This window comes from Sturnira hondurensis, unplaced genomic scaffold (genome assembly GCF_014824575.4).
Source record: "Sturnira hondurensis isolate 20B ecotype Veracruz unplaced genomic scaffold, ASM1482457v3 Scaffold0009087, whole genome shotgun sequence".
Classification (NCBI taxonomy): Eukaryota; Metazoa; Chordata; class Mammalia; order Chiroptera; family Phyllostomidae; genus Sturnira; species Sturnira hondurensis.
In genome coordinates this window covers 1,083,303-1,099,442 of record NW_028081718.1, presented here as the reverse complement: position 1 = coordinate 1,099,442, position 16,140 = coordinate 1,083,303, and the positions used below count along the sequence as shown (strand labels likewise).

At 52.2% G+C, this 16,140-nt stretch overlaps 1 protein-coding gene across 3 annotated transcripts in view; it reads left to right on the top strand.

Moving 5' to 3' along the window:
- ADAMTS2 (ADAM metallopeptidase with thrombospondin type 1 motif 2) overlaps nucleotides 1–16,140 on the top strand; it is a 260,359-nt gene that overhangs the window by 133,810 nt on the left and 110,409 nt on the right. For all 3 annotated transcript variants that reach the window (XM_037056644.1, XM_037056645.1, XM_037056646.1), the window contains exon 4: nucleotides 12,540–12,742. In XM_037056644.1, the coding sequence (XP_036912539.1) occupies nucleotides 12,540–12,742 (203 nt within the window). The remainder of the gene's footprint in view (nucleotides 1–12,539; nucleotides 12,743–16,140) is intronic.

The following is a 16,140-nucleotide window of genomic DNA, read 5'->3' as shown; positions in this document are numbered from 1 at the left end:
GAATAGAAGGAGGCCCTGCTCTTGGTGTCGGGGGGTGAACCTGGGGCCAGGCCCCAGGGAGGGCAGGGTGGCTGCTGGACGTGCAAGCCCAGGACTCAAGTCTGTGTCCAGGCTGGTTATAGGCTCCATCCATCATGCTGCCACGAGCAGTGCATGGTGCTGGCTGTGATCACCCACTTGCCAGCTGCCCACTCCCCCACCTTCTAAATGAAATCCTGGGGAATCCTACCTTCTGTTGGGACTGGTGGGTGTCTGTGTTTTGTTCCGCGGTTCACAGTCAATATTTGCGTTAACCAATCTGCCAGTCTCACCATTGCACCCAGCCATCTGGCCGCTGCATGCTGGGGAGCAGCTGTGCGGGGGTCACTCGGGGCCAGCACACCTCCCTCTGCTGATGGCCACCAAGCAGCTTTGGCGCCTTGGAGGCTGAGTTGGGTCTCGGTGACCTGCCTGCCTGCCTGTGCACTGTGCTCTGCCCTCCCCAACCCTGGCACCCCAGGGACTTGGTTGCTGAAGGAGCTCTTGTACATCCCTGAGGTGTGAGCTTCAGAAGCCAGCAGAAGGGAGAAGTGAACAGGTGGAGAGGAGCCGAGGCCATTGGGTTGCTGTGGGACAGCATGGTGGCAAGGTGGGGTGTCAGGAGGCTCTGCGTGAGGTTGCAGATGGCGGGCTCCCAATGCAGTTGCACAGAGCCCAGGAGGCGAGACCGGAGCTCTGGCTCAATCAGCACAGCCCCACCACCCTGAGCCCAACCTCGGTGGCCTCCACACTTCTGCTGTGATGCAGACACCAGCCCACAGTGTCTGCAGCATCATGGATGAGACATGAGACAAAATCACACTGACTACTGAATCCTGTGGAGGAAAAGGGACACAGCTACTCTCTCAAGGGGGGAGTGGCTCAGAATGGTCTGACCACTTTCTCAAGGGGAGAACGAACTGACCTTTGCCTTGACAGGGTTTTATTGGGTTTCAATTTGCACAGGAATACAGGTAAAGCTCATTAATCAGTGTCAGGCAGTAAGGATCATTTAATTGGGAGCATTTTTAGCAAGGCAGGTTTCACAGGATTTACATATTCTTTCTCAGGCCTGATCACCCAGGGAACCCGCCCTTTCCAGCACAGGGCTGCACCACCCTATGTCATTGTTTCAGGCTTAAGTCAGGCAGGGAAAATAAGGCAGCCAAGAGATTAGGAGACTTCCCACAGACAGAATGAGGACTCAGGCTGTGTCAAAGTCGAGGGGCAAGGGTCCATCACCCCCTTTTGCTGTAGACCCCCAAGTCCTTCCCTGGGGCCTCCCCATGATCATGCCTGTATTAGGTCGTTCCCCCCTTGGAGAATCTTATCCATCATTGGGTAACTGACGAAGCATTGAGGGCCAGTTATGGATGAAGTAAAAGGAGCAGAAGCAGCACTCCTGCCAGGAAGATAAGCTTTGTCTCCTTAGTGGCTTAGGGTCCGAAGGTCGTTCACTCAACCTTAGCCATGGGAGGGTTACAGCTCCTGAAACCAGGCAGGGCGGTTCCCAACACTGCTGGGCCACTGGAGCATCAGGCAGGTCCCCTTACTTCCCAAGGATGTGCCTGGGGTGGAGGCAAACCAGAGTCTGGCCCCCTTCTTTCAGCCACACATCTTAAAATGGTCTTCCCCCACCCCACGTGCCTTCTGCACTGCGGTCCTTCCAAAGGTAGCAGGTGCGAGCAGGCAGAGCAGAGCAGCACCATCTGCTGCTGATGCCTGGGTCACTCAGCTGCCTAACAAGCAACGGTGTCTAGCCTAGGCCAGTGAGTGTGAGTGTGTATCTGTGTGTATGGGTATGTACTTTCATATTGGGTTCTTTTGATTGCAAGGATAAATCCAAACGAATTCTCAAAGAGCTGAAAAGTCCAGGGTTGTATCAGCTTCAGACACAGTTGGACTTGGGACTAAATAACATCAACCTGTTCTCTTTACCTGTCAGCTCTGCTTCTCACAGGGGAGGAGGTGCTGGTATCCTGGCTCACATTTTAGCAGTTTAGCTCTCCACAGCAGGGAGAAGAGAGCATGTCTTCCCAGAGACTCCCACAAATGCTTGGCAGTGGGGTTCATTGATCTGCCTCAGCCAGGTGGGCACTCCTGGAGCAGGGGTGGAGGAGTCAGGGTGGGGAGTGCTGATGGAAGTCCATCCAAGGAAAATCAAGAGTTTGGGCAGGTCACCATGGGGCGTGGCTCCAGGTCACTCCATTCACCTCCCACAGGGCAGGTGGGTCTTGGGCAGGCCCAGCTGTTCCATGCCCACCACCGATGTGCACTCTGGAGCAGTTTCCTTCCCCTTCTCTAAGGCCTGTAACCTCCCTGAAGAGCCAGAAAAAGAAACAGGCCTGGGAATCAAGGTAATTCATGGCCTCTCCACTCCTGTCTGAGATGCAGTGCAGCTGCATAGGTGGCCTGAGGAGTCCTCTCCATCCTTTGCTACCCGCCCCCCAACACTGGATGAGTTGCATCCGCCTGCGTTGCAAAAATTCATTCCAATTCTATAATGAAGCTATAAAGGGCTAAATGAAATAAACTTAATGGCCTTCTTTTAATAAAGCTCACCAAAGGGGCCCTGTGTTGATGGCCCCCATGGGGCTGAGTCTGCTGTCTACTCCCAGAGCCCCAGAGTCTCGGAGTCTGCCTGCCTCCAAACAGGGCTTCTGCCTGTCCTGATCATGCTGCCCCATAAACATATTTTCTTTTAATGATCACCTTTAGGGGAATTTGCCATCACAGAAGGAATGTCTCCTGCTTTTTGACAAATAGAGGGATGACTTTCCTCCAGATGACCTCCTGGGGCAGCCCACTCCCCTGGCACCCTGGGCCTGGCCTGCTGACCTGCAGCCCTTCGGGGGCGGTAAGGGAGCTGGGCTGGCACTCCGGCCTGGGCCTTCACTAACTGACCAGCATCATGGCCTTGGGCTACTTCCCTAAGTCTCACTCTCCCCTTCTGCACGGGGCAGTTGTAGGGATTTAAGCTTCGGGATCTGAGCACTGGGAAGGGGGAGCGATGAGTTGTCATCTACATGCTTGATGGCAAGGGGACAGCACACCAGGGTACTTGTAGAATGACACACAGACAGGGAACAGCATAGGGTTTGGTGGGAATGAGTGGGGGTGGGAGGGGGCAGAAGGAGTCCAAAGCCTGCCCATCCCTGAGATCATAAAAAAGCATTTAGCTGATTTTTTTTCTAGCACTTCTGTGATTTCAATTCCATCATCCCAGGACTCCAATGCACCTGGAAGTTGTTCTTTTTAAAAAATCTTCACCTGAGGATATGTTTATTTATTTTAGAGAGAGAGGAAGGAAAAAAGAGAGAGAGAATCATCCATGTGAGAGAGAAACATTGATTGGTTGCCTCCTGCTCTTGCTCTAGTGGGGGATCGAACTCACAACCCAGCTATGTGCCCTGACTGGAGTTCAAACCTACAGACATTGGGTGTGAGGGCCGCTCCTACCAACTGAGCCCCCAGCCAGGACTGGGATTTGTTTTTGTCTGAAATGTGAGGGCAGGATCGGGACATTCCCTTCTCCATCTAAGCAGTTGCCCAACACTATCGAAAAAAAAAAAAAAAACTCTTAATCTCCACCACCCACTCCACCTCCCTTTTCCCTGCAATAAACAACCATTTTGAGGTCAAAGGGTAGCCATTTGTCAGTGTATATTTTTGCAAAACCAGTGTTGCTCCTTGTCTGTGTTTTAATCCTCACCTAAGGATATGTTCATTGATTTTAGAGAGAGAGGAAGGGAGTAGAGAGAGAAACATCACTGATGTGAGAGAGAAGCATCAGCTACCTCCTGCACGTGCCCCTACCAGAGATAAGATCCTGCAACCTTTTGGGTACAGGGGACAATGTTCCAACCAACTGAGTCACCAGGCCAGGATGAGTGTGTGTTTTTAATTGACATAAATTGTGTTTAATTTTACATTTCATCACGTTTCTTACTTTTTGCACTCGGCACTGTGTTTCTAACCTGCATGTCACATCCATCTGCATGTCACACTTTTAACTCTGTAGCACCCACTGAATTTACCCTCTCTGCTCACGCACTGATGACGCCCAGGTTCCCTCCACGCTGCCACGGGCAGCCCCTTAGGGGCCTGTGCGAGCTCACCCGTGTGCATGCCCCATCCAAGGGAGTGGAAGTGGCCCACAGAGCAAGAGCTGATCCCAGGCGGGGACTGGGAGAGCCTCCAGACATCCTGTGTCTTTAGGACACAGATGCAAAAGTGAAATTGCTGGGCTGTCAGGTGCTCTGGCACGTAACTGACCAGCTTACCCCAATGTCCACACCTGCTCCACTTCCACTACTTTCCAAATCACCCAGGTTTGAATTTCTATCTGTCACTTACCAATTTTATTTACTATTTTATTATATGAAATTTAAAATTTACATGTAAATTAATATCAAGGGAGATTAATATTACAATGCAGGGCAAGTACGTAGAGGTCATGCAAGGAGAGGGCGGAGGTTGCCAGTGGAGAAATGGTGTTGGGGGCGTGGTCTGACTTAGGCTTCTCTGGGGGGGCTTGAGCCCCTTCTGGGAAGTCCCAAGCAAGGTCACTATCCAGCCTTGAGGAAGAGGGTTCTTTCTCCACCTTCTGGCACCCAGCACCAGGCACTGGAAATGCAGCCAAAGGGCTGTCCGCAGGGAAAGGCTGCTCTGTGCTCCTGCACCCACTCTGGTCCCTCTCCAGGCCTCAGGGAAACTGAGGACTTCTGTGAGAGACGTGTCCTTCCCACAGCACAAGGAGAGAGACCCTCGTCAGCATGTGGTCACAACAAGCCAAGTAGGATGAGAATCTGGTGTCAGGCCGTCCTGGGCGTGTCCTCGGGTTCAGAAGACTGCCTGATGGAAGTGGGGGTCTTGGTGGTGGTGGTTGGTCTCTGGGATGACACGCCGCAGTATGGCTAGGTGCCCTCCTGTCTGGGACTCTGCTGCCATCCTGGACCCCCTTCCACCATCTGCCAGGGGAGCCCCTCCTCAGCTCTTGTGTCGGTCTCCTGCTTTCCATCTCTCTGCTCTACTTTGTTGGCTGCCTGTTCTGTTTTGAACGAGCACATTCTTCAGTAGCTCCTTCAGAAGGGGTGCTGGACACATCACACTTCAGAGAACTTACATGTCTGGCCACATATAAAAACCTGACTGAGACATGGGGTATAGCATCCTAGTTGGGAAATAATTTTCCTTCAAGAGTTTGAGGGCTTTGCTGTGTTGTGTTTCTGTTTCTAATGCTGCCTTGGGGATTTCTAAAGCACCCTGACTCCAGTCCTTTGTGACCCCTTCAGTAGCTGCTTCCCTCTTCCCCGTCTGATGCTCCTTGAGACTCTGCAGAATCTTCTCTGTGTTTTACTGCTCCACAGTGATGTGCCTGGGGTAGTCTGTTTGTATCTGCTGTGCAGGGTGCTAGCTGGGCCCTTTCAGTCTGGGAACACCTTCCAGCTGCAGGAAACTTTTGTGCATTATTTCATTCATTGCTTTCTCTCAGTTTTCTTCTGCCTGCCTTTGCGGAGCTTTTGTTACATGAGGTCTGATCCTCTAATTTTCTTCCCTTTTTTCCTGGTTGCTCAGGACTTTGTCTTACCATTTTCCTTTCTGGGAGATTTCTCAGCTTTGTCATCCCAATCCTTCCACTGAGTTTATCATTTCTGCTGAAGCTCTTTTAATTTCGAAGAAGCTTTTTGATTGTGTCTATCCTGTTCTTGTTTCCTGGCTCTCTGAGCTTCCTGATGACCTACCTCTCCACCTCCTTGTGCACTCTGTTTCTTCCTTCTTCCTTTTTTGTTGTCGTTATTTTGCTTGATCTTGCTCTCCATCCGCCATGCCTGGGGCTCACCCCTGAGGGTGGGTGATGCTGGTGGTCTGCTCACGCACTCAGGCTAGGCAGCAGAACAGGCACCTGGCTGCATGTGCGGGACCGTGCACCTGCTATTCATTGCCTTTCAGTCTTTGGTTCATCACATTCCCTGGACAAGACCCCTCCCAGTCTCCTGCCTGAGGGGTAAAGGCCTGACCCCCAGCATTGTCGGGGGTTGTCTGGGGGCACTGTGGAAGCAGGCTGGTGTCTCCCCTTCTTTCCTCCTCCTGTGTGTAACATTGTACCTATGCTGTCTGCCACACCTGCTTCCTGAAGCCCACACAGGTTTTCCCCACCTTTTGCAGAGAATGAGCTTCCAGAGCAATGCCAGTGTTAGTTACCGGGGCTGTTACTGGGGCACAGGAGGTGTGGGTGGAGGGGAGTGAGCTATCAACTAGTCCTGCTGAGGTCAGTCTGCCCTTCACCCCCACCCGCAAAAGTACCAGTGCAGAGGATCCTGCAGTGCAGACTGGAGAAGCTGGGTCGCTCTCATGGCCAGCTCAGGGTTCAAGTTTCTCAGCTACTCGAAGCCTATTAACACATGGCCATCTGCTTTCCAGCCTCTAAAAGTTCCGTTATTTTTCCTTTCCTACTCTTCCTGTCCTTGTAGTCTTGGGATTAAAAAAAAAATCCCTTTACTAAAGTTGTAATGGGGTTGCCAAGTTGGATGCATATGCCCAATCTACCATTTTAACTCGGAGGCCCTTCTATGCTTGGACTTGGTATTTGATTCCACCGCTCTGTCTTCATGGTGTAGCACCGTAGTGTTCTGATTCATGTTATTTTGCAACATATTCCTTTTGAAAGATAAGTGCTCCTCATTACTGTCCTTTTTCAGTATATTTCTGGATGTTGTCATATACATAGTGTCCCAGTATAATTTTCGGATTATTCTGTTAGGCTTCAACAATTCTTTGGTGGGGGTTGTGTTGAATTTATAGATTAATTTGGAGGAAAACCAGCTTGCCCCCGGGAAAGTGTGTTGTGTCTTCATTTGTGTTTTTGGAGAGTTTTAGCCTACGTTATGTGACTCTCTGTGGTCTTTATAAACTTTTATTTTTGTTTATTCCTGGATATTTTGTGGGGTCTGTGGCTATAGTTGATAAACCTCTTTTCCCTTCTGTTTCCTAGCTGGATATTGCTGTGCACCAGAAAAGCATCATCCCAGGAAACATTGTATTTAAGAGGAGAAATACTGATTCCTTGTGGGTTTGCTAAAGCCCTTCCATAAAACCTTCTGGGCATTTTTTGTTTCTTTGTTTTGTTTTTACTAGTTTTTCAGTTTCTCCTGAGCTTTATTCAGATTTTGTACTTGAGCCAGCAAGTAGAACTATGTTTTTCCATTGAGTCTAGGCTTATTGGAGCTGTGTGTTTTAATCTCTGCTGTCCAGAGCTTGAGGGCCTCCCTGCATCTTTTCTCAGATTTTATCTCTGGTTGTGACTGAAGACACAATTCTTATGTTTTCTTTTTGCCCTAATGTGTAGTCAGATTTGGAACTTATTCCACGTGTACTTGAAAGAGGGTGCATTTTCCCAGTTGTTGCGCTTAAACATTAGGTAGTAATTCAAACCCTCTATAACCCTATCTCATGTGTCATCTAAGTGTCTCATTTTCTGGAAAATATTGTATAAAAATGCACATTGAACTCTGGTTTTGTCTATTTCTCCTTGTAGCAGGTTGAAGCTCTGTCAGGTGCATAGTTTCATACCTTTACATCACCTCAATGAATTGTTTATCAATTTGTACCTTTCTTTAATGCCTTGGATTATATTTTATCTCGTGAACATTGTCACACCTGGTTTCTTTTTATTGGCAATTACACGGTACCTCTCTCATTGCCCTGGTGTAACTCCTCCCGCATCGTTTTGTTCAGGTTACGTCTATGCAGGTCCTTCACCACTGGCTTTTGCTCTGGCCTCTGCTCCTGCGCCAGTCCCTACAGGTCTGTTCCACTGCCCCTGCCCCGTGGCCCAGCCCACGGCCCAGAGCGGACCCTTGCCGCCCCCTGCTGGACCCCGTGCTTCGTCCCATCACCTCTCCACCTGGCTCCTCACAGCCCTAAAATTAATTACCTGTGGGGCACACAGAGCGTCCTTCATGGCCTGTCTCCCTGGGGCTCTCCATCCAAAGGGTGGAAAGACAATTACCCTGAAGCACATTCGCAGGTGAGATAAGAACCACAAATGGTGGGGTGCTGCCAGGGAGAGTGGGGGTGCTGTTCTAATGTGGGGTGAAATAAGCAAGTTTCCTAAAAGAGAAGGTGCCCTTTCAGCTGGCACCTGAAGGATGAGAAGGAGCAGGTCCAGTGAGAAACAAGGTAGAGACGTTTCCATGGATGGGGACGGCAGTCCCCCCACTGTGGCTGTACTGGGGCTTCTCATGGCTCCACGCACCCTTTCCCCACGGGGGTGCTGATGAGGGTCAGACCCCCCCAAGTCCTGTGCAGGAGGCATGGGGCTCGACAGCAAGCACTGTGGGCCCCTTTCCTCTGGGCCTTTTAGGAGGCTCCCACTGGGCCTGGTCAGGGTGTCACATTTGGGCAGGAGCAGAAAGGGTGCCCTGGGCAAAGAGGCCAGCACAACGAAGGCCTGGGTGTGCCGTCTGCCATGGGGCCAGGACGCACCAGGCACCCTTGAACCCTGCAGGCTCGGAAGCCCACAGTTTCCCTTCTCTGGGCAAAACATGCTTTTTCTACCAATTCAGGGTCTCCCCAGTGGTCCCTTGGTGCTGGTGGACAGGGTTCACTGGCATGTTAATGGCACTGGATCTAGGGCCTGCACTGGGTCTCTGCTTCTCCTCTGCCATGTGGCTTGTCTCAGTCACTTAGTTCCCTAAATGCTAAAATGGGGCCATAAGGATGACAGTGAGGTGAGATGCCTCCTCCTCACTGTGGGGGCAGCTGGCTATGGGGGCTATGAGCTGCCCCTGTCCTACTCCAGATGCTGGGAGCAAGGGGTGATGCACCCACAGGGGTGCATGTGGCACCCTGTGCTCCAGCACCTATGCATGAACTTGTCTGCCAGACCTGCCCATTCCCCTGGAGGGCAGGTGCTTTGGGGCCCCCTGGACACAGCTTGGCTCTGCGCCCCAGCCTCCCCCAGTGTCGACTGACTCTTGGAGGACCCTGTCCGATTTCTAGAGACTAAAACTAGAGACAGCCCCCAGGAGCTTCCTGCTGTGTCATACTTTGCCTGAGACATGAGCAAAAAGAGCCCCATCTACCTTTCAGAAGGGTCCCCCAAAACAGGGAATGCCAGGTATTTAAACCCCTGTGGTCACCCACTGAAAAGGTAGGGTCCTGCCACAGAAGCCTCCACTCTGGGGAGCCACACCTGCCAGGTCCAGTCTCCCCATCTACCACAGACCAGCAACCTGGGCAACCAGCAACTCCTTCCCATGGGGAGGCTGTCACAGGGTCGGCAGCTCGTGATCAGGGCCTGGGTGGGTGGGGGTTGCTGGAACAACGAGCTGGGTGAGCTACAGGAGCTCCAGGGACGTGGGGAGAGTGGACGAGGCCTTCCCAGCTCCAGGGGTCTAGGAGCAGCAGGGACCTTTGACCAGGTAGTCAACCCAGGGCAGGGGCACAGCCTCAAAGACCAGAACTCGTGTCCCAGAATCCATGGCAGCCCACCCAGGACTGTGCAGGAGCCTGCCACCGGCCCAAGCTATGCAGCAGGACTCAGCTGAGGGGCAGGCCTACCAGGGTGGAGGTGTGGTCAGGGTCCCTGCACAGCCTGGGCACCAGGACCCCACCAGCTGCAGGGACACTGAGGAGAGGGACATCAGCCTGGCTCAGGCGTGGCAGATCCTGCTCTCCTTGGGGCTGCTCCCTCTTTACACCCTTCCAGGGAACAGCAGGGCTGGGCTGTCTCTGAAGAGAGCCCTGAGGGGCCCTGTCTTCCTTTTCTCTTCTGCACTTTGACCTCTGCTTTGGGGCATCTCTCAGGGGTGGGGCCTTCAGGGTTGGGGTGTTCGACATTAGGTTCAAGTTACTCCCAAAATAATCCTTACTGAAATAGTAATTATAACAACAATTGTGCTTGAGGTGAGACTAGTATTTCTAGTCATCTTTAGGAAACATTGTTTTGATGGACCTGTAACATACAATTTAATTAAAACCCATGCTGGCCAGGCAGAAACAGCTACAAGGAGGCCCAGCCAGCGCTGCCAGATGGCAGCCCCCTTGCACTCCCCCAGGGAATGCCACAGGGGGTCACCGACTCTCGGGCAACTCCCTGAGTTGGGGGGCACTCTGCTGCCTTTGGGGCCCAGGTGGCCTGGGGACATGGTTCTGTGTGTTCTGTCTCCCTCTGTGACTGTCACTCCACACCTACCTGTCCTGTGACCCCATCTCCTAATTCCTTAGAGAAACTGGCTATTCTAGGTTCAGTTTAACAAGAAATTTCTCAGTTTTAAAACACTGTCAACCAACTTGGGTGTTTTAAAAACACCACGTGGCCCTGACGAGAGCCTGCCTGGGCTGGTGTCACCCAGGGACTGCTCCTCAGTGACCCCTGGCTGAACAGGTGGGGAAGGCAGCATCCAGCCTCTTCCCCAGGGAAGTTTTCGTGGAAATTACCACTTCTGTGCTTCCCAAGGTGGTTCTGAAGGTGAGCTGTCCCTGCTTGTTGGAAGTGCGAGGAAATAAATGTGTAAAAATAGAGCAGCAATTCCTCAAACCTCTGTCAGACTTAAGTGGCCAGTCCGTCCTCTGGGAGAGACAAGGATGTCCCTGAGTCATCTCCAGGAAATTCAGCTGCATTGGCCCTGCACGGGGATGCTGCATGCCTGCCTCCAAGGATCTGCCCCTTGCAGCACCAGCCTCAGGCACTTGAGTGTGCATGTCCCCAGTACACGGGGTTGGGGGGCATGAGGACCCCAGGAGATACAGGGACATAAGCACCTGACCCAACTGACTCCTCTTCTCTGTGTTGCTCCCCACTCTGCTTCTCCTGCACCTCCTGCATCCCACTCTTTCTAGAGTACCATGGAGCAGATGGAACAGCAAGCATCCCACATTTCCTGCTTGGCCTCTGTGCCATGGCCCAGTCACAGGTTTGCGCCTCAAAGCTAAAAGACAGCAGGTGTAAAGGAGAGAGCTCGTGGCTGGAAGGCAGCCTCCCCAGGGGTTCCATCCGTCAGTCCTCCTGTCTATAAAATGGGCACAGAAGTGCCAGCACTGGATGAGGGGCTGCCTGTCCTCTGGTCCACGAGTGGCCCTGCTGCCCTGAGAAGCCCCGTGGTGCAGTGCTAGGATGTGCAGAGAACGCCAGGCCCCGTATGAACAAAGCAGCTAACAAGAGCTTTGGTGCCAAATGAGAAGAATTTTTTCTGGAAGACTCTTAGGTAGGGCAGCCCGCAAGGGTACTGACAGCTGAACTGGGCTCTCAGCCCCACCTCAGCTACAAGGCCCTCCAGGCCTGAGCCACCCCTCCCTGGGTTGGTGATGTCACCATGACCTGAGATCCAAGGCCCCTCCAAGGGCAGGCGTCTCTGAAAACTCCCACCTCACACGTCGGGAATTCCGAGGAGAAGCAGGAGCTGAAGAGCAGGGCCGGTCTGTGGCAGGACCCCAAGCCCAGTGGGAGCAGAGGAGGGAAGCAAGATGGCAGCTGCAGACCCACAGATACTGAGACCACAGCCTTGGGCCTTGGCCTGCTGAAGCACCAGACCCCGGGCCTTCAGCTGAGGCCCCAGAGGCCCTAGTCCCTCCACTCCAACCTGGGCCAGGTGCCAAGCCTGTGGGAGTAGGTGAGACCAGGAAGACTAGTCAGGAGGACTATAAGGGAATTGTTATGAGAAGGGCTTGTCCTGGTCCCTGGACAATTCAGCCAGGGACCCTTTTCCTCAGCTGGGGCCCAGGGCACACACAGTTCACCTGTGGACAGGTGCCCACCAGAGGTCTTGGGTGGATCTGGCCCAGAAATGAGGGTCCTTGCTTCAGTGGAGGACTAAGCAGGAAGTTCTGAGATGGAGCTGCCTGAGGAGATGCTGTGGGACTTCCACTGCCCAGGCAGGTGGGTCTCAGTTTCTCCAGTTGTAATAGGGTGGCCACACTCAGGAGACCAGCCCCTTGGTAGCTGGGCAGCCCTTCTCGAGTGTTGGGTGTGTGACTGGGTGAAAGAGTTTGGCTCTGCTCACCCCACTCCTGGCAGGGCAGCCTGGCTTCCCAGCCCCTCCACTGGTCCCTGGGCAATAGGCTGTGGCTCTTCAGGGCCAAGGAGCTGAGGGAGCTGAGCTGACCTGGTGTGCCGCTGCCGCCTTCTCAGACTCGGACCTTCCCGTGTACCACGCTGAACCTCAGTTTTCTCATCTGTCACTGGGGCCAGGGGGCTAATTCTGACTTGGCAAGTCTGTTTACCTGCTGAGGTGATTTTTCCCAAATTCCGGTTATTTGTGTACCAGTTTTCTTGATTTTTGCCATGTCTGCATTATACCTGGACTGTGTTTTCCTATAAATCAACTGACTTCTTAAGACTTTGGTCTGTGCTCTTGCAAAGTGGGACCAGAATGTCTTCTGTTTGCTCTAAGATTTCGACGAGATGATGGCCAAACCGGTGCCAGGCAGGCACCAAGTGGCGTCTGACGGGTTTCATCCTGTTGCTTCTGTGTCCCCGGGGAGCTGGCTGCTGCACACGATGTCCTCTGTCTTTCCAGGGGCCTCCGCGGGCAGCCTGGACAGCCTTAGCCGTACCCTGGGCATCCTGGAGGAACGGATCAACAGCTCGAGGCGCAGGGCCCGCAGACACACTGCCGACGATGACTACAACATCGAGGTCCTGCTGGGTGTGGATGACTCTGTGGTCCAGTTCCACGGGAAGGAACACGTGCAGAAGTACCTGCTGACGCTCATGAACATTGTAAGTGGGCGGCGCGCAGGTGGGCCAGGGCACTGGGCTTTCTGTGGCTCCCAGTGGGCCAGCGGTGAGTGACATGGCCACAGGGAGGCTCCCTGGGTCTCCAGGGAGGAGAAGGTGGCCTTCCTGTGTACCACGTGAACCTCAGTTTTCTCATCTGTCACTGGGGACAGGGGGCTAATTCTGACTTGGCAAGTCTGTGTACCTACTGAGGTGATTTTTCCCAAATTCCAGTTATTTGTGTGCCAGTTTTCTTGATTTTTGCCACGCCTACATTGTACCTGGACTGTGTGTTGTCCTATAAATCAACTGATTTCTTAAAACTTAAAATTGTTTACAAAGTCAGGAAACCTGACTTTACATAAAAGTGACCTAAAAGTAAAACGTAAAGCGATGAAAACAAAGGAAGTGGGTCTGTGCTCCAAAGGGTCAGCCAGACCAACAGCAACCGGGCTTTTCCTGGAGGAGCCAGAGGAACCAAAGATCGAAAGGGGGCCCATTTCTCCCTGTGAAGCTGGCCTATTTCATGGCCTGTTTGTGTGCCACCAACTCCTTCCCAGGCTTGACCAGGCACGTGCTCTGATCCACCTAATGAGGGAGATGAAGGGGCCACCCCATCTCCCACCACCTGCATTGCAGGCCCCGCCCCTCCCTCAGGGGCAGCCTCCTGATTGGCAACAGAGGGCACAGTCCCCGCTGTCCTGTGCACCTGGAGAGCCTTCCCAGGGGCAGCCTGATCCCTAGTGGGAGTCACAGCCAGCCTGGGGACCTCCACCTGAAGAGGGCTGATAAGGGGAGAGGTGTGGGGTGGGGGGTGGGTGCAGGCAGCTGGGAGAGCTGCCGTGTGAGGGGAGTAGGAGCATCCTGTGTATGGGCCTTGGTGGGGAAGGCAGATTTGTGGAGGGAAGCAGGTGTGTGTGGGCCAGGCAGTGGGCAGGGTGCCCAGAGCCAGGATCTGGAATGCTGCAGGCTGGTGCCCGGGTCCTGGAAGCCTTGGTTTCCTCGTCCTTGAAATGGGTCAGTAGTGTCCATCTCTGGGGCTGCCATAAGGATTAAATAAGATAATGGAGGTGATCAGGCCTTTCAGTTACTAAGTAAAATGTGGTTGCACTATCATGATGGTGGCGATATTTGGTTCAGCGACAGCACATCTAGAATTAAACTTAAAAAAAATTCTTACCCAAGGATATGTTCATTGATTTTTAAAGAGAGGAAGAAAGAGAGAAACATCTATTTGTGATTGGTTGCCTCCCATAAGGTCCCTGACCAGATCAAACCACAGCGGTCTGGTGTATTGCTCAACCAACGGGGCCACCACCAGGACTGCACATAGCCTTGAGAAGCGCACCGAGGCCCACAGTGCTGGGCACACCCCTCGTGAACGCCTCCTGAGGCTGGTGCAGAGGGGCCTTCTGTCCCACACACCTCCTGCCACATGAGCCTGAAGGAGGAAATCTAGAACTTTCTCTTGGTTTTGCCAGTTAATTTCAGTCTATTCACTTATACCCTCACCATCCAACTGTTCTTCAATTGGGTAATAGGATGGTTTGGTTCATTTTTTGAAAAGCATGAGAAATATAAAAATTCTTAAATTGAAACAAATTTTACTTTGGGGAGATAAATCAAGGAGCTAAGGAGTAGTTGGACAGTGTCTTCTTCCCTGTCTCCAGTGTTCCTTGGATGCACGCTTGTCCCAGACACAGCAGTTGGTCCTACAGAGGTGGAGGCCTGCAGGGCTGTCCTGGACACAGAGTGACAGGGTGGAGGGTCTGAGCTCCTCTTCCCACCACGAGTGCACTGTGGCAGCGGAGATAAGAAGGGTGCTTGGGGCAAGACTCAGCTGATACTGTTTAAGGCTGCGAGTCATCGTTTAGGTTGATGTACACCTGGGAGAGAGCCTTGGGGGTCCATTCAAAATGCATGGAGCTCGTTGGTGGTCTTGGGTGGAAGGGACTGAGGAAGCACAAATCTTAGGGAGCAAAGCTGTCTTGTTAGAACGGAACTGCTCTAATTCTGCCTTGTCTGTTCAACAGCCACCGGCCACGTGGCCCTTAAGCCCTTGAAGGGTGGCTGTTGTAATAGAAGAACTGAATTTTTTGTTTATTTTTTCCAATAGAGATTTTATCTTAATTAAAACTTATTAATTCAGCCCTGGCTGGTGTAGCTCAGTGGATTGAGCACGGGCCTGCGAACCAGATGATCGCTGTTCAATTCCCAGTCAGGGCACATGCCTGGGTTGCAGGCCAGTTCCCAGCAGGGGACCCAAGAAAGGCAACCATACATTGATATTTCTCTCCCTCTCTCCTTCTCTACCCCTCTAAAGATAAATAAATAAAATCTTTTTAAAAAACTTGTTAATTCTGATAAAATACATATAACATAAAATTTACTGTCTTCACCAATTTGAAGTGTATAATTTAATAATTTAATGGCATTGAGTACATGTATGTTGTTATACAACCATCATCACCATCCCTCTCCAAAACTCTTTCATCTTGCAAAACCAAAAATCTGTCCCTATTAAACACTCACACCCCCACACCCCGACCCCGGGTTCCAGAAGCTGCTGCCCTACTCAGCTGTCTCTATGATCTGGACTCCTCCAGGGACCCCTGTAAGTGGAATCATACTGCATCAGTCCTTCTGTGCCGGCCTGACTTCACAGAGCACACTGTCTTCAGGGTTCATCCGTGTGGTAGTAGGTGTCAGGAGTTCCATCCTTGTTGAGGCTGAGTGAGGTTCCATCATCTGAGACCACAGTTCATGTGTCCATTCCTCTGTGGGTGGACACTCGGTGGCTCCCACCTTTTGGCTGTTGTGGATGTGCTGCTGTGAACCTGGGGCACAGTGTCTGTCTGCTCCAGTCCCTGCTTTCAGTGCTTTTGTGTCTGTGCCCAAAAATAGAATTGCTGGATCATAAAGTAATTTTAGTTTTTAGTTTTTGAGGACCCTCTATACTGTTTTTCACATCACCTGCTGGTGAAAAGCATTCCTACTAGTAGGGCATGAGGGTTCCAATTTCTCCACATTTCCACCAACTCTTGTTATCTTTGATAGTCGCCATCCTAACAGGTAACTTAATATTTGTAATTCACTTGCTGTTTCACTGAAACATCAGTGGCTGCCATACTGGACAGTGCAGTCCTGGAAGATTTGTGCACAATGGAACTACCTGCTGGGCCCTTCTTCTGCCCTTAGCCAAGCACGTGGTGCCCAGCAGCAGCACGACACCAGTGTGGGGGTGCATGAAAAGCTCCCTCCTCTGAACCAGTGCTGGGCTGTCCACCCAGGGGGGTTGACCATAGCCATGCCCCGGCTTGAGATGCTATGTGGCACACGCACCCACCCTGACCCTTTTGACATGTGCATCCAGATCTCAGCCAGGGGCTGAGATCATCAGT